The following is a 21,363-nucleotide window of genomic DNA, read 5'->3' on the forward strand; positions in this document are numbered from 1 at the left end:
AATTAATTATTATTAGCTCTTATATAAAAGTAATATAAATAAATGATGTATAATATATTGATCATATATAAATCTTTAGAACAATAATGTATTGATATTATATATCTCTTGTAATTAATGTTAGATGATATTAAGTTATTAAATATATGAATTGAATAATTTAAATTTTCTATCGGTTGAAATAAATGACACGTGGAACAAAACATTTTGTGAAACCGATCTAAAAGTATTGTGAGGAAAAAAAAAATTAAAATTCCAGGGGTTTTGATATCATGAACTTAGCATGTGAGAAATTGTAACACTCAACTTACAAACTTCATTTCTTAAAATAAAAAAAATACCGTAATATCAGGTTAAACTTGCTTGTATTATTGTGACTAATTAGACGATAATATAACAAATACTATAAATTGTTTTCTCATATATATAATTCATTTTTCTTCTTGTAAGGAAAGAAAGTTGAATTATTAAGCATAGAGAGAAAAATGTATGCATTAATAATGGATGAATTTTATATATTACTAATACATCATCTACTATTTATATTTAATTATCATTAACTCTTCAAAAAACAATACAAATAAATAATAAATTATGTGTTAAGTGTGTACAAATATTTACATTATCAATGAACAAGAGCTTATAACGCTATGACCCATTCTTATTAATGTTATTTTTGGCATACATTAAAAAACCCATTTTCTTATATACACAATAAAAATTAAGAAGTAGCGCTTAGCTAAATTGCTTTTACTTAGATCCTCACACAACACACGTTAATCATAATAAACAAATACGAAGACTATTGGATGGATTTTCTCCTAGCATCGGACAATTTATTTTGAGTTAAAAGTATATATATATATATATATATATATATATATATATATGTAAATATAAGGTTAGGGTGATTAAATGGGTAAAGTACCCATTGTATTACATTGAAGAAAGGAGACAGGCGCGAGCAGCACGGCAAAAACGAGACGCAGAATTTTTGTTTGTCTACAAACATGATCGGCATCGCCAAATGTTGTCTCTTTAGCCTCAAATTACAATATTAAGGTACGGACTCAGGTGCTACTCCAATTTATCTATTGTCGTTTTCAATTAATTACATTTTGAGTTTTATTTTTGTAAAACTGTAATCGATTGATGAAGATTGTAATAAGCAAATTGGTTCCCTATAGCTCCATCATATTGTTAAAGCAAAATTGAGTTTTTTTAATTATATTTACTGTTTGCCTTTTTTTATATTTCATTTCATTTCATTGTTGAGTTGTGGGAGATGACTATGATGCCATTGTTTTCTTTTCTTAATGGTTATTAGGAAGACTTTGAAGAATGAAGATTATTTATTTAAGTGAAATTTTATGATGGAACAATTTTGGATCAGATCTCGTGGAATTCACTTAGATCGAATGAAGCTAAAAAATGATGTTGTACTTAAATCATAAATGTGTCTACTGTTTGCAACTATTATTATCGGTACCGTCTTAATACTGTGCTATAAGGTCCCCTACCAACAAATGACATTGCACTATACTTGATAACATGTTTATAACGCAATATGAATTTATAATTATAAATATAAATAGTGAAATCTGACGTATAGGTAATATGAATTTATAATTATAGTGATATTATCTGTCATACTCAGAATCCATCTAATACCTGTGTCCATAATAACACAAGCTCTTGTATATATGAAAAAACAAATAAATCTGGGTGGTAGGGTCCAGTGAACATGGTTCTTAAAGCTTTTGGCACCCTACAAATACCTTCATTCCCCTCCTCACCTCACTGCATTGCCATCAACCACAACCATTCCTACCACATTACAATAACAACGCCAACAATATTATCATATTTTCCCATAATTTGCAGCTTGCACTTCCCAGTGGTCTCTGTGTAGAGACCTCTGTTGGATCAGCTTGTTTTGCTTTGCATAAGGTAATTAATTCAATTCATTCATTTCCAAATACTTTGTACTTTTCCTAGTAGCTTTGTACCAAGTACCAACACATGCATGTACCTACCTGACACTGCTTTGTAACTTGAAATTCTCTTGCACACTTCACTAGTACACCTTTGTTTTTTTTTTTTTTTGCTTTTTTAATTTATTTATTCCTAATGTTTTTCATTACTTCTATGCAGCTAAGTGCTTTTACCTATCATTTGGGTCATTATGACCAACATGATCAAAATCCAACAAGGTTTATCATCTTCCTCACTGAGAATAGAAGAAGAGTCCAACATAGTGATGATGCAGAAGAAGCATGGCACAGTCACCATTTTGGGATCTAACTGTGATGACACAAACACACTTTCTGAGTACTCTTCTCTCAGTAGAACTTTATCTGCTGATGTGTCCTCACAGAAGTGGCTCTCTCATCAAACCATTAAGAAGGTTCCTTCATCTGAAGAACTCATGCCACACTCAATATCCAAAGGCATTGCTGACTCATTGTCCTCATCATCATCTGAAGATGAAGCTGAAGCTGAGAGGGAGAGACTTGAGATATGGAGCTCAATTCAAAGGAACAAGAAAGAGGAGCAAAAGAAAGCTGGTCCAGGTGCATTTGATATGTGGAACTCATTGATGTCCCTCAAGGACAACAATGAAATCTCAAAATCACTTCCTGTGAGTCCTTATATTCACCCTCTTGTGAAAAGAACAAAGAGTTGTTTGAGTGAGAAGAGCCTTGAAATCTGCACTGAGAACCTTGGTTCTGAGACTGGCTCTGATGGCTTGCTCTCCTCTTACCCTTCTGAGACAGAAGAAGAAAAAGAAGAGCATCATCAACAACAACAACAAGTTCAAGAAAAAGAAGAGAAACTGACCATAGAAGAAACAAAATACAATTTTGGTGGTTCTGCTGCTGCTATAAAGAAGTACTATCCATCATATCGCTCTTTCCCTCCACCACTTTCTTCACTTAGTTCTTCACTCCACATGAGGACACACCGTGGCAATGGAAGGTTGGTCCTTGAAGCTGTTTCTGCTCCTTCAAACAACAACTTTTGTGTTCAACGCCAAGATGGTAGACTTGTCCTCACTCTTGCAAACCATGAAGAAGAAGCCAAGGAGGATGCTACTGCTGATGATGAAGTTTCTGAAGAGAATAATGATGATGATGTTGCTGTGGAGGAATTGGAGGAAGAGTTTGGAGAATTTCTTGATGAAGAGGGAGAAGCTGAAGATGAAAGTGGTGAAATAGAGGAGGTTGGAGAAATTGAGAGTGGTGTTAAGGATGATAAAAGTATCATGCTAGAGAAAGTGCCTTTGGTTTCTAGTGAGATTACTATTAATGGTGTTCATAGGTTAGCAATGGTGATGAATAAGCCAATTGGGCTAGTTAATAGGAATCAAGAGTGGTCATCAAAGTTCAATGAAGTTGATGTTAATGTGATGGAAGTGGAAAAAAGTCCAGTTGCAAAATCACTGCCACCAAGGCCAAGGGTAGCAAGGTTGATTCCCTCAACAAATTTCAATGCTTATGAGTACTACTGGAAGACCAAGCCAACAACAACAACAGCACAAGGTGACACAACCAAACTTCTTAACTCACTGCCATATAATGAAAAACTCAACAACAACTCATCAACCTTGGTGAACAACAATAGCACCAGCAAGGTCATTTTCTCTGGGGACATAAAACATATGTCTAATGATCAGAAACAACAATTAATGGTTGTGAGAGAGAAGAATGGTGATTACAAATTGGTCTGCAATTTGGATAACAGTTGCAAGGATTCTAGAAGGTCTCTCCTCTTCTGGGAACCCTATTGCATTGCTACCTCCTGAAGCATTAATATTATAGAAAACCATTGCTTAAACAGTATTTATTACTTATCCTTTAATCTCTACTTGGTTCAACTGTTTCAGGGAACTTAGTCAAATAAAAGGGGGAGGGAAAGAGGGAGAATGTTTTATTTGTATGTTCAGACAAAATGACTTAATTAGTGTCATCATATATCAATATATTAGTATATTTTATAACATCGGATTTTACCTCATAGAAAATCTAAAGTTGAATATTATATTAAGACATGGGGATCCTCTCCCATTTGAGTACAGGATGAGATGAAGACATATAGCAAAAAAATTACTATAATTATATATTATTTTCTAATAAAAAATAAATAAATAACTTTAAAAAAAATTCATCCTCATATTTCAGTACTAATTTCGAGAAGATGATCTTACAAATATTCACATATAAGAGACATGGAGCACACGCCCTACTCAATTTGAGATTTTGTCTGTCATAATTTATAATAATTTTTTGTTCACACATATTTTTGTACCTCTGTGTGTCTTTTATCTCATTGCCTAAGCATTTATGGGTTAGTTATGGATACAGTCATACATTAGTAAATAAGAAATATTAAAAACTATGACAATTATTAGCTATATCCATGTTTTTGATAGAGTTCATATTAGTGATTGTAATTTCTCTATCCAGAACAATCTGTCATCATCGATTACTACAATTACAGCTTGTCTGTCAACCGAGACATGCATTGGCCTTCAGAAATAAAAACAATAAACTCCTGCGAGTGCACAATTATTAAAGTATCCATATGTTTCTCTCAGCATCATGAAGACAACTTATATTACATGATTAAACATGTAAACAAGGATGATGACAACATCATAAACTTTAATCGAAAAGTATTTAACCTGTCATTTTTTTCTGTGGGTGGGGTGACGACTTAATTTGGTAGAGACAAATAAACAATTAGGGAATTTTCAAGTAGGTTTCCTAGGCATATAATATAAAAAGTTAAATGGGTAAACTCTTATAGAAAAATTAAAAGCATCACATCTCAAATATTAAACAAAAGTATTTTCATTTGTAAGTTTAATTTATTTTAAAGTATCTTAACACGTCCATAGGTCACACATTAATTAATATGTGGAATGTAGTGTGATTTCACTTCCAATATGTTGCTAACGATATTGCATGTTTCACAAGTTATTCACCATATTTTTTAGTAGCAAGTAAAAATCATACATATCTCTTTCTTGTCCTGGGCCCAAATTAAAGAGAGAGAACCTTCCTTTTTTTAATTGTCTTCTTTTCCACCCATGCATGTAGACGATGCCCTGTTCTAGTGCGTGTACTCCAACAGTAATGGGCTTTTAGTTGTAGAGATGATAGGGTTTGTGATCCAAAATATCAGTTTCTTAAGGCTGAAATACATTAGCATTCTTACTTTGAAAGTTTGAAGCATGCTTTTTCTTTGAGACATCAACTTTTATCCAACTACAATTTTCAAGGAAGATGTGCTGCTACTCATCAGAGTGAATGAACATAAGTACACCGTAGCTTTTGGTTTGAATCCTTGATTACTTTAGAATGTACAACCTATCATTTTAGAATTCTCCCTTCCTCTTATAGTTCATTATTTCTCTGTCTGTCAATGCCTTTTGATCATATTTCAATATTGTAAAATTAGTATTTTGCATTTATTAAAGGGACAACATACGTTTGTTTTTTCATGTTTTAAACGACATGATGTTTGTATATCTTCTTTTTTGCATCTAAGGGTAAAAAAGAGATTGAACAGAGGATGTACCAATTAGAATAAAAATATTATTAGGAGATTGAACAGAGGATGTACCAATTAAGACTTTTATTAGTTATTCTCATTGCTTGCCATGTCTTTAACCTACTTTTATCAGTTACTCTTGCGAATGTCAAGTGATGCAAGAGCATAATCCATATTGGCTGTGTTTAAAGTTCTTAGCATCTATGTTTACATCACCTAGCACCACAGCAGTTGTATTTAGCTACCTTTTGTAACTATACTTCAGTACTTTGTATCCCCTTCATCCCTTTACTTGTTAGTAAGAACCTTTCCAGCCCAGAGATTCCTTGTAACATGTAAGATTTTTACTAGCACAATGGAATTAAATTAACACATGATTTCATTATCAGGTATCCAGTTGGAGAGATTTTATGAAGGGTGAAAAGGTGAGATATTAAGTTTTTAGTTGTCATATATAAGCAAATATTTTGCTGATAGATCGCTTGACTATATTACCTTTCCATCTGCAGACTAAGGAAGGAAAAATCTGCCCTCTAAGCTTAAGACAGAAGACCCAACAAATCCTATGTTCAGAGGCCTGTGAAGAGAGGTTAGGTTCTACCATTGTGTTGAAGGATTACGTAGGCAAGCAATCTAACTAGGAGTTCGACAAAACTGAAGCAGTTGATACTTGTAAAGCATATTTATCATTTTGCTCATGGAAAGCATCTTGAATGGAGTGTAGACCTCAAGTGGGTGAAATCTATCTTTAGATGTTACACAGGAGGAAGGAATTTTAAACTTATGTTGGTATTGGTTAATTTTTGGGAAGGGCTCATTATATCAAAGCCTATCAACAGCAACATAATGCACGAGACTCTCACCTAATTAGATATGGAGAGTGCAGCTAAATGCAACTTTACACCCACAAGCTGAAAAATTATTTCCAGTATTTAAATCCTATACATGTTTACTGCTGTAAAGCAACTACAGGATGAAATGTTAGTTGTTGCAATTAGGTTTATGTAAAATTTGATAATCCCATTTAAAATTCTGTCAAAATATTGTTTCTCTGCACCTGAGGCATTGGAGGCCATATTTTCTTGTACTAGCACTCAGATCTGCTATCTTTATGGGCAGAATTCTAATCAGCAATTAAAGCAGGAAATAACGCACAAAGTATCGAATGGAGTAGCCCCAAAGATGACTTCGAAATTGGTTTTCATTCAAAACCCACCTTAGAAATCCAAACTAATTAGCGCTTGTTTTGTCCTTTGCAATTAGTCAGTCTATTAGTCAAAGGGGTGGTCTAAATAATTTTTAAACTATTGAAACTTAAATCAAATTAAGTTTAGTCACTTGCTCCTAACATAAGAAGGTTAGGTAGCATTCAGTGGAGAGTTTGACAGAATCGTCAATTTGTCCAAAAATATCAAAGATAAGAATACACGTTTAGACATCAAAGACAATATGTCACCGCTATTGTTGAAGGGATTTTCATTTCCGTACCTGGAAGTCGAGCTGTAATGGTTGCCTTAAATTACAGCCAGTGAAGGTCACGCAGGGCCTCTATCCAGCCAAAATAAACAGCTGCATGCAAGCTTTTTTCAACAATGTTCAAGATGGTTAAATTTAATCACCCAAGTTCTTCACACCAGAATATAAAATACAAACAAGGTCTACTATCAAAATTCACAGATTTCTGTGTCAGAAAATGTTGATTCACACAAAATTTAATGGTACAAGGACGAGAGTTACACAAAGCATCACCCGTGTGACATATACCCCGAAGAAAGATTTCTGACTTGTTTATCTCCCCATGACAAGGAAAAAGGAAAAAACCCTCTAGTCCTCTTGATTTTAAATATTAAAGGTAGAACAATAATAACCTAGAGAGAGGATGAGTAAAAAATGTGTCAAAATTAAAGACAAAAATAGCCAGCAATGACAATCCATAACACAGACAATCACGACCTTAATTTTGTACCTATGGCTCAACTTACGACGAGTGGGTGCAACCCAGACTGCAACTTCTAGCTTTGTCAAAGTGAACCTAGCAGTGGCTACCAAACTTGCTTCCAGAACTTGTATTGTATAAAGGCTTGCCCATTGAGTGGGGAGAACCAAGACTAAGAAAGCCTTCAGGTTTTCTGCGGACAATCACAAGCTCGGTTCCCCATAAATGTCATCATGCTATATACATGACACTAGAAAACAAGGCGATAGCACAAGCCGTTAAGGCATAAATATTAGGGGCTTTCTTAATTATCACTATATGTCTATATCCAAGCAAGCGAACCTCGGTCATTTGGTACTTGAGGACGACCTCTAGTCGGTGTTGCTGGTCTGTTAGCATTCAACTCCTGTACATATTTTAAACCAGAAAACATGATAGTTCATGAGAAACAAAAAAGATCAGAAAGAAAGCTTATTCCCACAATTCACTTAGACGCGCTCATGCATATTTTGATAAGCAAATGAGACAGTTATGAGGGCGCCAACCATTTGATGAAAGAATATTCGAAAGAATACCTGCATCCAGGTATCTTCAATATGGTGATCTGGTGACATTTCTGGTGAAGAAATTGCAGGTGGTAATGGATGAATCAGTTTAGGAACAACAACAAGATCTCTACCCAAAACTAATATTGCCCCAGCATTATTTGCAGTACCTATTGCCACAAGGATGTGCCAAGATTAGAAGGGAAAATGATCTTACAAAGAAAGTGTAATGTAGAAGCTAGCAACATATACCACAGTAGTTTGTAGCTGAGAAAAGAGTGATCAAATGCCCCTGGGCAAAACGCTCAAAGCCATCCATCACACATTCATGTGCGCGAACGATCAGCTGAAGATCATTGTTGTTGCAAAATTCCATGACACGATCAGGCTGCAATAGCAAACCCCATTTAGATAAGCACAAAAGCATATATTTACGCTTAACAACTAAAAGTAACACCCATTACAAAAGGGGAAGAGATCTATCATTAACAACCACTTGAAGCCACAAAACTGAGGAATTAATTAGTTTCATTGTTTTTCAAATTTAAGACTACACATTGCAAGCTTCATAGTAAAATGCAAATTAGTGAAATTACGCTTGCAGAACTTTCAAGGCATAAAACACCATACAATTGATTAAAAGTTTCATATGATGCTTCAAGATTCAACATCGCCAATAAATCAAATATGGATCTCTAGAATAATGGCGTAATTAATGCATGAGCATTTTAAGTTTACCAAATTCAATCACATAAACCTGAATTAGTATATTAACCGGAACTATTATATTTAACATCTAGAAACATTGAATCAGGCTTCTACTAATATTTTACTCCACTATCCAGGCGACAAAAAAGTCAAAAATTAACCATTTGACAAAATAACAGGTAAGGAGCGCTCACCCCAAAAGTAACTAAACCTGGCCCTCTCGCATTTGGCCGCAATCCTTCCACACTGTCATTTTCCGTAGGATCAGACCTAGAGAAACAATTCATTCATGCTGTCATTTTTCAGAGGGATACAATGTACATGGCCACATACGCAAAAGCCTACTAATGCACTAACCACAATAGATCCATAAGCACTATGGATCCTGCTTCCATCGTAATCGGACGCTGAATATTTTCAATCTGTTCCACATGATTTATAGAACGGCCAATACCCCCATGCATGCAAATAATTTTTTTCTCAATTAGAGCTGCCAAAGGAAGCCAATTAAACAGACGGTTTATCCGGTGCCATGCCCAAATTCCATCTCTCTCACCCTGATCAGCGAATTACAAGGCAGGTCAGGCATCAGTACAAATAAAAGAAACATTGTCTGGTACATGAAATTCCTTACCATCCTCTCAATGCACTCAATTCGGAAACCAAAAAGGGCATTAATGTCAGCAGCTTCATGGTTTCCACGTATTAAATGAACATTGTTTGGATATTCAACCTGAAATGTTGACATAACCATGCATAAACCTGATGCCATCAAACTTAATAAAAAAACACAGACAGACAAACCATATATCCAAATCACCTTCAAAGCAAGCAGAAGGCTTATAGTTTCCAGGCTGTGTTGGCCCCTATCAACATAATCTCCTAGGAATAGATAATCAATATATCTGACAGTCATTTACACAAGATTAGCTAAAGATAAAAATGAATGTCTGAAGACTATAATGTAATAATAGTCCAAACAAAACATCAACCACACACCAGCTACGGTAGGGGGTGAGGGGGAACTATTAATCAACTTAGATGAATATGTAACAGCTCATTTGTTTATATTCGCTAAACCTAACAATCAATCTAGTAACTAACTAGTGAGCTACGTTATCCAATGCAAACAGTTAGGTCAAATCCCATACTGGGTAAAATTCAAATATTAAAAAATTAAATAAAAAAAGAATGGAGCTATATCATCATAAATCATAATATCATTCTGAGAAAGGGAATACATGTATCATCATTCACATTGGTGCTAGCAAGTCATACTTGATACAAGAAACACTCACCAAAGGAAGTTCAAGTTAGGCTAATTGGATAAAAAAAATAGTGTCATGAATCTATAATTTGAAACGGGTGTAAGAAATCTATAAATGTAAGCGCTAGATAATCAATCACAGGAACTTGTGCTCAAAGATATGATCTCAACAATACATCAAAGTGTACATAGGCTAATAATGTAACACTCATTCTTATGTGGGACTCCACAGATGTACAAAACAAACTATTGTAGCAAAGCAGCTGGCAAAATTATTTACAAAAAGCAGGCTTTGACATCTTAATACATTGACCACCACCATGCTTAGTCATCAACATAAATAACTAACTAACCAAGGGTTAGCTAATTGAAAACAAACACAAAATGGCTGCAATTAGTGTTACAACAGCAACTATCCATTTGTAAAATCATCCATGGCAACTAAGGAACTTACGCTATGTCGCCAGCAGTTGATGGTGCACCATACTCATCAAACAGGCGCATAAGATCCCCAAACTGCCCATGTAAATCACCAAATATTTTAATTGGCGCCCTAAGTTGTATGACGCTTGGTTCACCTGAAAATATCCGCTCTGCAGTATCACAAAGATCGGCAATTTCATTGCAATCTAAGAAAAACTGCCTGCGAACTGGTGGTTTCCAGCCACGAGGCTTTAAGAGGTGTGCTATGATCTGTATAGAAGGTCAGGAAACTCAATAAGAAACAAAATGAGCATAAGATGAAGCCAACATGCTTGGTCAATCAGCAAAATAATAAGATAAAGCTAACACACAACAGACATTCATAACATTGCCCTGAGCAGAAGGCACACAGGATAGGCAATGACAACAGAAGGAAGGTCAATTAAGCAAACATGACCTGTCAGATGTTCACTTGACACACTGCTTACGGTTCCAACATTTGATAGGTCAACCTCACAATATTTAATAGGCTATGTTAATTAAAACCTATTAGAGCCTTGCACATTACCATTGCTGAATAATTAAATAGAATTCATACTACTCTTCTAATAGAGTTCAATTTTGGTGTAAAACATGTATATTATCATTCAATCATGTTGCCACATCACTGAAGTTTAACCACGACAAGGACTACCCAAGAGAATGAAGTCTTTTAATTATGTGGAAAAGTGATACATGATGGTGTACAAAATTTATAGTGGAATAGAATTAAACTATTTCTAGTAGTTATTGATACAAATATTACCTTCTTTGGGACACTACTGATAGAGATCTGCCGATCTAATAACTTCCGAGCAGCGGTTGCATTTTCTGGAGTCCCATAACTGACCCGCCTGCCTTCATTTTCAAACTGATCAATCGAAAGCTGTCTAACCATGCCACCTAATGCTCCACCAGTCTCTGCGGCAACAACCACCTGGAGAAAACATACAGATACACAGAAATTTCACTAAAATATTTCGTGGAAAACTTTACTCGGCAAAACACTTACTGGTAATCAAAATACATATTGCTCACAGCTCTATGATGTAGCCTAACTCCACCAGGAGTGATGTTATTTGGCCCTGAAGAATCAGGTTTAATCAAAGAAGAGATTTGTTTCCCACTAGGGGTAGCCTCAGCCCCACAGTCTCTGTCCGGCAACTCAACTTCTCCATTCTCTTGTCGTGCCTTGGCAGCAGCCAGTGTGGCACTGATAGCTTCAGCTTCAGCAGCTGATGCTTCAACCAGATACTCAACACCTTTGCTAGTTCGCCTGTTGAATGTTCTTCCCATGAATGGTGAAGCAAAAGAAATATCAATTTAATAGTTCATGCAATGAGATGAGGAAAACTATGTACCTAGACCCCTGAAGCATGGCATTTTCGGTGCTGATATCAGTATACATGTCACCATTTACAGGGGGAGCAACTGGATTGCCCAAAACAACTGCACCATCAGCATCTGCTTCAGGTATTGTTTGCCTTGTCGTATCATCAACAAATCCATATTGTCCAGGTAGTCGCCCCACTTGTACATTAGACGCAGCTGCTGCTGCTGCAGCATGTGAAGCAGCAGCAGTTGTTTCAGCAGCAGCAAGATCCTCGGCAACAAGTAGGTCATCCAGCAAAACTCCTGCAGCATAAAGTTAGTTAGCTCACCACAGGATTAATAAAATTACTCAGTCTAATTTTGGTGTTTTATTCTATCATAGCCGGAAAGTAATAGCCCCAACTCCCATGTTCCTCTGAACAGTTTTGACCTGCTCCTATCAACTCAATTGTTTCTCGAAACACCAAGCTAAACATGCATCTAAGCAACAGCATGAAAGTTACGACCATCAAGCTAATTAAAATATCCTGTTTTCATTTTCCTTTCATTCTTGTGAGGATTTATTATCCTCTTCACCTAAATTTCCCCATTCTCTTATGACAATATTCCCTTTCTTATAAAAAAGTTCTCATCTTCTAAAATATCGAGAACCAATTAAGGTTTACCATATTCTGAAGGAAGAGGCATCTTACAATCTCCACCATCAGCCCATGTCTGAATAATTAAATACATAACGGAGACCCAGATGTCACAAATTCAAGTCTACCATAAGTTATAAACCAAAACAAAATAAAACAAATTATTAAGTGAAATAAAACGTGTAAATCAGACAACAAAGTAAAGAAGTTGGCATCAGAAAGCAGGCTGGTTAATGAACCACATTGATCAAAACTACCATATGACATCAAGCAAATAAGAAACAAAACACATCAAGATGAATCCACAGAATGTTAAACTTATGACTTACCACCACGTAAACCACCATAAATAAAAATTAAGTCACCAACAGCAGCAGCAGCATGCCTACAACGACGTGTCAACTCAACTGCGGCATCTCCACCAGGTGCATCAGCACTGTATCTACCAGTTCTCGGACTAGTAACAACAGATTTTGTATCACACCAAACACCAGCAGCAGTGTCCAACACTACAAATCGGGGGAAAACATTAGTTGAAATTTCTAAAAGTAAAGCTTTGATTAGCATAACAATAAATCTCCCTTTCACATAAAAATAAAAGGCATGAAACAAATAAAAGACTACTGGTAAACAAGATCTAAAGAAAGACTGCAGCAGCAACTAGGTGTCAGCAAGCTACATCCTACCAACAGTCACTAAAATAGTATTGGTATTGCTCATGGCACCCTACAAGATTTCCACAAGAAAATTCTCTTTCTTCAATTGACAAAAAACAAAACAATTCACTCTTCCCTAAAAAATGAAGGATACAAGACTGTAAGAGTTGAGCCAAAAAAATAGAAACCAAGGTTATAAAGACCAATAATTAATTTGTAATACATGCAATCCAGGTCAAACATGACCAAAAAAATTCCTGTAACAGTCAACAAATAGAACAAAATTATGCAACAACATCAGCAAGCACCTGCAATACTTGATGAGTCTTCTACCATCCGCCCTCCGCCAAGAGCCCCACCAGACACATGGAGTCTTGCATTAACAAATACCTAGAATAGTTAAATCAAGGGAATTATAACTCTTGGAATATAAAACCAAACAAGTAAACAGGGAATTAAATAAAATAAAGGAAACCCCACCGCTGCATGCTGGTATCTCGAAGAAGGTGATACACCAGGGGCAATTGCCCATTCCCAACGACCGTCTCTATGCTTAGCAAGCCCATACGCACTTGCCAATGGCTACAATTTAGTTTTTTTTGGGGGGGGGGGGGGTTAGAAGAAGTAAACAATTCATGAGAAACACAATAAAGAATCTAAAAGTATAACAGATAAACAGAACTACATGAATCCACTAATTAGTGTTTCTTTATAAGAAAATAGGCCGGGGAAACAGAAATTGGAGACTGGTAGGAATAACTGTCGGTGGACATATGAAAACAACATAAAATGGCCAAAATATCAACACCATCACTCAGAAGGAAAGCATCCAATTTTTACTAGTATAATTCAAAATAATAAATAACATAAAATTACTCAAATTCGCAAGTTTATGAAACATAAAACTCCTTATTTTCTTATTCCCGCTTTTCAACATCATATTCTCTTAATTTACGAATTTGTTACTATTTTTTCCATATAGTAAGCATATACATTATGTTTTTATCATGTTATTTAAACAATGTATTTTCATTATGTTCATGAATCTTGCGATAATGACAGAGATTTAGGTGAGTAGTAATCATTTTTCATTTTAATTGTCTACTCATTTCTGTGTAAATTCTGACAGGAGGGTTTGAACTCTGGACTCTCGAGCTCTCCCTCTATGTCTATAGTGAAGTTATTTACTAGGACAGAAGTTCTTAACAGGGTTAATACAAAACTATTTGCTACAGATTCACGACCAAGACAACATTTTGTCTCATAGCATACATCACATGCAAGTCAAGCACCTAAACAAGGCAACCCATATTTTTTAATTTATGTGTTGCAACTTTGCAAGGAGACACCCTTCTTTTGGTCAGTCTTGGGACTTTTTTAGTACTACGTATGCAATGCTACCTGCAGCAACTTGTGCTAGTTCATTTTAATGGTTTTGGTAACAAAAAAATGCTAAAATTGGTCTCAGAGAGCAACCCTTACTATTTTTGGTGCTTTTGGTTGGATTGGAGCACATCTAACATATTTAAGAGGATCTCCCTGCCACGAAATTTGCTATAGGATAGAGTTATGTTTTTAGTTTCTCCTTGATACTAGGTTTGCGGGTATTTTAAGGTTTGTCAACATCTCCAATTTGCCAAAGGAATGAGCTGTACTGCCAGCACACCTAATATACCTGTGTTGCTTTAGTTTTTTTTTACTCTGAGGATACCTTATCTTCGACACTAGTGTAGTTACTTCTCTTATATTTATAAACTTGTATATAAAGATCACCATAGAATATTAACACTAGATGGGTCACTATACATGCAAGTCATAATCAGAGAGATAAATGGAAAGAGATATAAATGACAAACTCAGGTAATTGTATCTAAATTAAAAGATACCTAAGTGCACCATATCAACAGCGGGAATGAGAAACTTTCTGATTAGATAACTTACAACACTATTGGCATCCCTCCCTCCACAGAGCAGAAGAAGCCCATCAGAGCGGGCACTTGCAGTTGCATACCTAATCAAAGCAAATGACAAAATGGCAACTCAACACCACATTATAGAAGGTTTCAAGCACAAAATGACAGTCAACTTAAATTAACACAAGGAACCTAATAAAAATTTATTTGTTGATATCTACCAAGGTACTTAAGAGACCCTCTTTCACAAAAAGCACAGCAATCGTGAGGTTATTTTATTCCAAGAACAGAATATTCATGCTAACAAGACTTTAACAAAGTGGACCATGATTAATCAATTAACAAGTTACAGGAAACTATGCACTTAAATTCTCTCCTCTACTTCCAAAATATTCCATATCATAAGCCAAACATCAACTTTTAGAGTCCTGCTCAAGCTCTGAAATCTCATTAACTTCACATATAAAATAAACCAGAAAATAAAGGAAATCTACTCTATTATCAAACAGCTCTAAGCGAAGAAAAAATAAAGCAATGATCAACCAATAGACCAACTTAATTTTACAAGGCAATAACAAACCAATGTATGCTTGCCACGGCAGAACTAGTGAAAATTAAAGTGGAAGAAACAGAACATCAAACAATAAAAATCATGACATTGACCTCCAAATGAAAATAGTTCAAAAACAAAGAGCAAACCCTCTTGGTGACATCCAAAATCACATAATATAATATCAAATGAAACAAAGATAAAAATTGAAGTAAATCCACAAAACATGTCAATCTAACTAACATATCAGCATAAATTCATAAACTTGAAATGAAAGGTTTAAATTCAATCAAATCAGTTTAATCATGGCCCTCAAGACCTAGTTTATGACATCAAAGGATACCAAACAAGAAGAGGCTATGATGTTCATAAGCATCTAAACTGATATGCACAGTGTGAGGTCAAAATACTAGCCAAGAAAGGTAGAATCCATGGACAAAGAAGAGTACATGCATGGAGGTGGGCCCTCTCCTTCTGGCTCCAACTTGCGCCATTCATAAGGCTTGGCAGCTGTATCCAATGCCCATACATCAGCCAAAGGTCTCTTTCCTGGAAATCGGACAAAACAAGGGCAACATCTAATAAATTAAGTCACAAACAGCAAATATATAATTATAAGGCACACAATGTAATTAATTGGGCATGCATTTTGGCAGTTACCATCATTGCCTCCAATTGCCATGAGATATCTCTGCCCTACCAAAGCCATTACATGTCCATAACGTGGCCCTGGTCCAGGGCCTGGAACACCAACTCTATTAACATAAGAACCCACTATATTAGTTCAATATCATTACAAACATCAAGGGGAATAAGAAAACTAAAAAAGATAGGTTACAAGTATAACCTATGCCATCGTGGCCGTTGCTGAGTAAGATCAAGAACATGAAGGTCCTCTGCTGACAAACCAGCAGGACCAATACCGCCCTGTTTTACAATGCAATGTTCCAAAATTAAGCTAATCATTGAAACAGAGGAAATAAAATAACCAATTCTCGGGTAACTTAAGAGACCATTTCCATCTTACCTGAATAACTACCATCGTTCCCACAGCAGTTGCCACATGTGCAGCTCTTGGCGTTGGGGGCTCTCCAAAGGGAGTTATCCTGCATTTGATTTCCATCATAATCCTTAAAAGTGAAGTACATGACATTATACAAGCATTAATTAAGTCTTAATGAAGGCTGGACAGAATAACCTAGTTAAAAGCTTACCTAGACCATTTATTACTCAAGACATCATAACAGTGGACGTCAGCTGTGGCACCAGCTAAACCTGCAGTTCAGATGAAACATGGTAGTCAGATATCAAGCATAAACACTTACCAACACAGCCCAATCAATATCAGTTCTTATCCAAATTCCAAAGAAAAAATGTAAAAAATCTAGAGAAGTCATCGATCATCTTGTAGCGTCCCTCACCAGATAAACAGGTGATGCTAAATTCCAAACAAAGATAAACAAGAACATTGCTTACAATTGCACCTAATCATGTTTTTCAGTATATATTTTCTCACATTTGCATGCACCAGAATTCCAAAGATAAACGAGAACAATAAATAAGAACGTTGCTGACCATTGCACCTAATCATGTTTTTCAGTATTTAGTTTCATAAATTTGTATCCACCAAAAATAATAAATAAGTACAGCATCCCACTTGAATGACTAGGGCTTTAAGAATTAGAATAAAAATCTTGTGGAGCCTCAAATGACTAACAAACTATAATGGTTAAATAATGATATACAGCATTTGCGTGAAACCTTGCTACTAGTGGCCCAAACAGGAGTTAGACATTCTAAATCTGGTTTTATTATTTTTATTCTTTGTTGATGGTAGTATATTAAATGATAGTGATATTTACAAAAATGTATAATGATTGCACAACAAACAACAACAAGCAATCATCAACTATGTGAAACCAACATTGTCAAGTAATTTAATTTATTTACTAGTGACACTCTACATGCTGCAATCTTATGTATTAAAGGAATGTTTTCATAACATATCACAATCAGCATCTCAAACAAAAGGAAATGCGGAAAAATGAAATTCAAAAGACTTCAGAAAGGACAATTATTAATAAATTAAGCAAGTTGGGTTGAGGTTGAGTTGCCAACCCAGACATGGGTGAGGCCATAAATGATAAAATAATAGGATTCTGACACGCAAATGGACTTGAACAGAGTAAATATCATCAAGTGAGGTGGAATGGAACAAAATGAAATGGAAAATAATGGAAAGAAGCACCAAACTCGTTGTCTGGACATGCTATATTGAAGGACGTAACTGCAGCAAATTGAATGAAGTATTCCATATGACATAAGTTTTCCTCAAACTGAAACCGAAAATGACGGAAATGGACATTTTTTCAACATCTTGTTCTTTACAAAATGGGACAGAAAGTAACGCCATATGGAAATGCTTTAAAATAAACTTTTGATTTTACCCACCAAAGGCACCAACCATAAAAAGAAATTGAGGTTACAAAACTGATAAAATTCTAAAGATTCTCACTCAAGTTTATTGTACTTAATGATGATATTAAGTATCCATAAGAAGGTTTATAACAACCATAATTTCCATGATCATAAACATTTAATTCATGACAACAAAAGACCAAAAGAGGCCACAAAAGTCGAATAGACCATAAAACTCATCCTCTCGCATCACATTTGCATTTCTACGACATAAAACAACAATGCACTTGGGGCATTTGCATTTAAAGCTATATAAATAATAATAACAAGACAAAGCAAAAAGCCTTTATGAGCATCAAAATCTAGTTAATCTATAAAAACACACAAGGAAAGTTAAAATACATACGTATGCCAGCATTTCCAGCCGATGAAGGAGTCCCTGAGGCAGCAGAATTCCCTTCAAGCGCGGTGGCACCACCAAACAAAATCAACCTAGGACCAATGTACCCCGGCGTGCCTTCTTCTCCGACAGCCGCCACTGCCGTCAACGTGTGGCCACACCGCGGCCCCGGCCCATCCTCTTTCTTCTCCAAAATCACATCCACTACCGAGTAAGTTGGAGCGAGCCTAGGACCGGCGACCGGATTCTGCTGCACCTGAGCACCAGGCCCTGTCTGCTGCTGAAGCACCGGCGGTTGCTGTTGAAGCTGAGGAGTCGCCGGAGATCCTCCGCCTGAAGGCGACTCCCCTTGGCTCTCCCTATCCTCCGAATCAGCCTGGTTGAGCACCGCCGGATCGTGATCGGAATCCGGCGTCATAGAGGAATCAACATCCATTGATTTAACCCTGAGATTCAAGAACTTCCACGAAGATCGGAGCTAGAATTCCCGCGAAATCTGGTCCCGAACCAACATTCTGATTCGGTTCAAACGAAATCGGTATCGGAGTTGAAAACCCTAACTGAGATCCTCTACTATTCAATTCCAAGTAGGAACAAAATATGACGAAAATTTTCAGAAAACGGAGAGAAATAATGTTTAGGTTTTTCAATATTTCTCTTTGTTGAGGAAAGTTGAAGAAAAGAAGAGAATCAATGAAAGGAACAAAACGGGACCGGAAGAGGATTAAGAGGACAGGCTGGCAAAGACATAGCATAAAAATAAAATTAAAAAAACTAATTACTTTTCTCTACCATCACGTGTATGTTAAAGTATAGATTGTGTTCTTAAATAGTGTCTGTTTTTTATCTTTCATTGCAATATTGAGATTATAAATAAAAAAAGCCAATCCAAAATTTCGAAGATATAAAATCTTGTTTCTTGTTTTTGTTTATAAGTTTTTATTGTAAACTTATTAGTCCATAAAAAACTTAGTCAATCTAATATTAATAGATTTTTCTCTGTCTAGGTTTTCTAATCTTTTTATGGGGGAGGGAAATTTTCGAAGAAGTTTTTTTGTTACAATGTCTCGTAGAAGTTTGGGACACTAGAATGAAGAAGATAGAGTAAGTAATAAGACAATGCAAGATTAGCTGAGCTATTAATGGTGATTTAATTGCAAGAAAGGTTGACCATAATTAAGAGGGTCTTATAAATGCGACTAGTAGTAGTAAAAAGCTTAAACTTTTCTTATATTAACGGTAAAAAAAATAACCAACATCTTCTGTCTAGTTTTCTTACATAAGCTAGAGAAAACAAGATTCCTAACAAACAATTATTATCAACTATTTCAAGCTAAGATAAAAGTAATCCATATTATTTAATCAATAATAATTGTGTACCTTGTTCTTTTAATTGTGATGGGTATTATAGAAATTAGAGTCGTGGCGTTTAATCAATATTGTGGGGAGGATCTTTCCCATTGTATCTCATCATTCTTCAATATTATGTGGAATGGTGATCAAATAGAACAATTCTTTCCTTGTTCGGGTATTTCACAAGGTTATTGTTTTGTCCTTACGTTTTTATCATATACTTCGAGAAACTCTAACACATTATTGCTAATACATAAAAATCATTGGATGCTAATAAAATGGGTAGAAATAGTGTCCCATCCTATTTTAACTAAAATCATATATCTTGGTGTTAAATTCTCCTATTAATATTTATACTTACAAAAAAAAATGACATATATTAATAGGTGATACTTTATTTATTAGTTATTTGTTTTTAAGTGACATGTATTAAATTTTTATGACTATGAAGATTAATAAGAAGATTTAGTAAGAGGATATATCATTACTCTTTATCAACGATTAGAGTTTTAGATCTTTACTAGCTATTAGTTCAATTGCATATTATGCTAATTGTTATAAAATATCAACACGGTTTTAATTAGATGTAGGAAATTCCATATTATTGATGATTTTGTTCTCTATTTTATTATTGAAAAGTTTTTTGTATACATTTTGAATTAATAATATAGGTAATCTTATTTCTATAGATATATATTATCAACTTTTTTCACATAACATATATGAGGTTATAACATTGAGGACAATAAATGGGACTTAAGTAAATATAACTTTTTTATACAACATTTCCCTATGATTATAAATCTTAAAAGGTGAGTAAACTACATAGATCAAATGATGATATATATATTTCATTAATAAAACATTGAGTTTTAAGTCTTTCTTTACCATTTCATTTATAGATTTCCCTCTTCCTTACTCTAGGAAATAGGGGTATACATCTTATGTCTCATAGTTTGTGTCACCCTATGTGGTATGGACTTGTAATTGGTTAGAAAAAATATATTTAAGTTAAAATTTAATTATTAAGTGTTTTTTTAACCAGTCACAAGCTTATGACACATGGAGTTAAGACAACAGATATACTCCCAGAAAATAGATTCCTTCATCTTCTCTCCTAAACTTTTTTTTTTGGTGAGGCTAAACCTTTCCTCACTATATAACGAGGGATTGATAAAGTTTACATTGCTTCAGGCAGCCATTTCATTAAAAAGAAAATAGATATTTTCAGCTCTAAAAATGTATCCGAAAATGTTGACTTATGAACGAAATTTGCAATGACTATTAAAAGCAAATGGGATTAGAGGATATCCAGGATTTAGATCCAACAATTCAGACTACCTTATCATGTTTGAGTCGTCAAGATTCAGGCTTAGACCACGACTGGGTCAAGCAAAAAAAATCATAAGATTATATATATAATCCAATATACGACAATGTTAAAATCCATATTAATGGCTCCGAATTTCAAAATGGGAACTCCTCATGTTTTTTAGTTATGTTTTATGTCCATTCCAATCACAAGTTACTCCATTCTCCATAAGCAACATCTCATGTAGTATGAATAGAAAAATTAGACACTAAACAATTTTGCTTTTTCAATATAGATTCTTCCCGAGTCAAATATAT

The 21,363-nt window shown here is 35.0% G+C and overlaps 2 protein-coding genes across 8 annotated transcripts; one reads left to right on the forward strand and one right to left on the reverse strand.

The window, feature by feature from the left end:
* On the forward strand, nucleotides 980–4,002 carry LOC109351748 (protein FAF-like, chloroplastic). 5 transcript variants are annotated; one of them, XM_019593340.1, is made up of 4 exons: nucleotides 1,716–1,950; nucleotides 2,155–2,330; nucleotides 2,418–3,119; nucleotides 3,153–4,002. In XM_019593340.1, the coding sequence occupies exons 2-4, from the start codon at nucleotides 2,186–2,188 to the stop codon at nucleotides 3,803–3,805; spliced, it is 1,500 nt and encodes a 499-aa protein (XP_019448885.1). In that variant the 5' UTR covers nucleotides 1,716–1,950; nucleotides 2,155–2,185; the 3' UTR covers nucleotides 3,806–4,002. The 5 variants fall into 5 exon arrangements, with proteins under 5 accessions (XP_019448882.1, XP_019448883.1, XP_019448881.1 ...); XM_019593338.1 differs by having other exon boundaries at nucleotides 1,711–1,950; nucleotides 2,155–3,204; nucleotides 3,244–4,002; XM_019593339.1 differs by having other exon boundaries at nucleotides 1,715–1,950; nucleotides 2,418–4,002.
* LOC109351750 (serine/threonine-protein phosphatase BSL3-like) lies at nucleotides 7,439–19,138 on the reverse strand. Of its 3 annotated transcripts, XM_019593342.1 has the most exons (22): nucleotides 18,388–19,138; nucleotides 16,778–16,838; nucleotides 16,591–16,669; nucleotides 16,411–16,490; nucleotides 16,224–16,318; nucleotides 16,013–16,112; nucleotides 15,042–15,111; nucleotides 13,581–13,682; nucleotides 13,409–13,490; nucleotides 12,774–12,953; nucleotides 11,836–12,109; nucleotides 11,513–11,762; nucleotides 11,241–11,411; nucleotides 10,467–10,705; nucleotides 9,566–9,650; nucleotides 9,380–9,478; nucleotides 9,103–9,302; nucleotides 8,940–9,015; nucleotides 8,290–8,425; nucleotides 8,068–8,207; nucleotides 7,835–7,898; nucleotides 7,439–7,742 (listed from the first exon to the last, which is right to left on the reverse strand). In XM_019593342.1, the coding sequence occupies exons 1-22, from the start codon at nucleotides 18,815–18,817 to the stop codon at nucleotides 7,729–7,731; spliced, it is 3,027 nt and encodes a 1,008-aa protein (XP_019448887.1). In that variant the 5' UTR covers nucleotides 18,818–19,138; the 3' UTR covers nucleotides 7,439–7,728. The 3 variants fall into 3 exon arrangements, with proteins under 3 accessions (XP_019448887.1, XP_019448886.1, XP_019448888.1); XM_019593341.1 differs by having other exon boundaries at nucleotides 7,439–7,898; XM_019593343.1 differs by having other exon boundaries at nucleotides 7,439–7,898; nucleotides 11,513–11,750; nucleotides 18,388–19,137.

The sequence above is a fragment of the Lupinus angustifolius genome, chromosome LG07, assembly GCF_001865875.1.
Source record: "Lupinus angustifolius cultivar Tanjil chromosome LG07, LupAngTanjil_v1.0, whole genome shotgun sequence".
NCBI classification, from domain to species: Eukaryota; Viridiplantae; Streptophyta; class Magnoliopsida; order Fabales; family Fabaceae; genus Lupinus; species Lupinus angustifolius.

Excerpts from the sequence above, each read along its gene's own strand:
- LOC109351748 (XM_019593337.1), top strand. The coding sequence starts at position 2,186 with ATGACCAACATGATCAAAATCCAACAAGGTTTATCATCTTCCTCACTG.
- LOC109351750 (XM_019593341.1), bottom strand. The coding sequence starts at position 18,817 with ATGGATGTTGATTCCTCTATGACGCCGGATTCCGATCACGATCCGGCG. Across the intron at positions 16,670-16,777 it reads TTGAGTAATAAATGGTCTAG|GATAACTCCCTTTGGAGAGC; the intron begins GTAAGCTTTTAA and ends AATCAAATGCAG. Across the intron at positions 11,412-11,512 it reads TTAGGCTACATCATAGAGCT|GTGGTTGTTGCCGCAGAGAC; the intron begins GTGAGCAATATG and ends TGTTTTCTCCAG.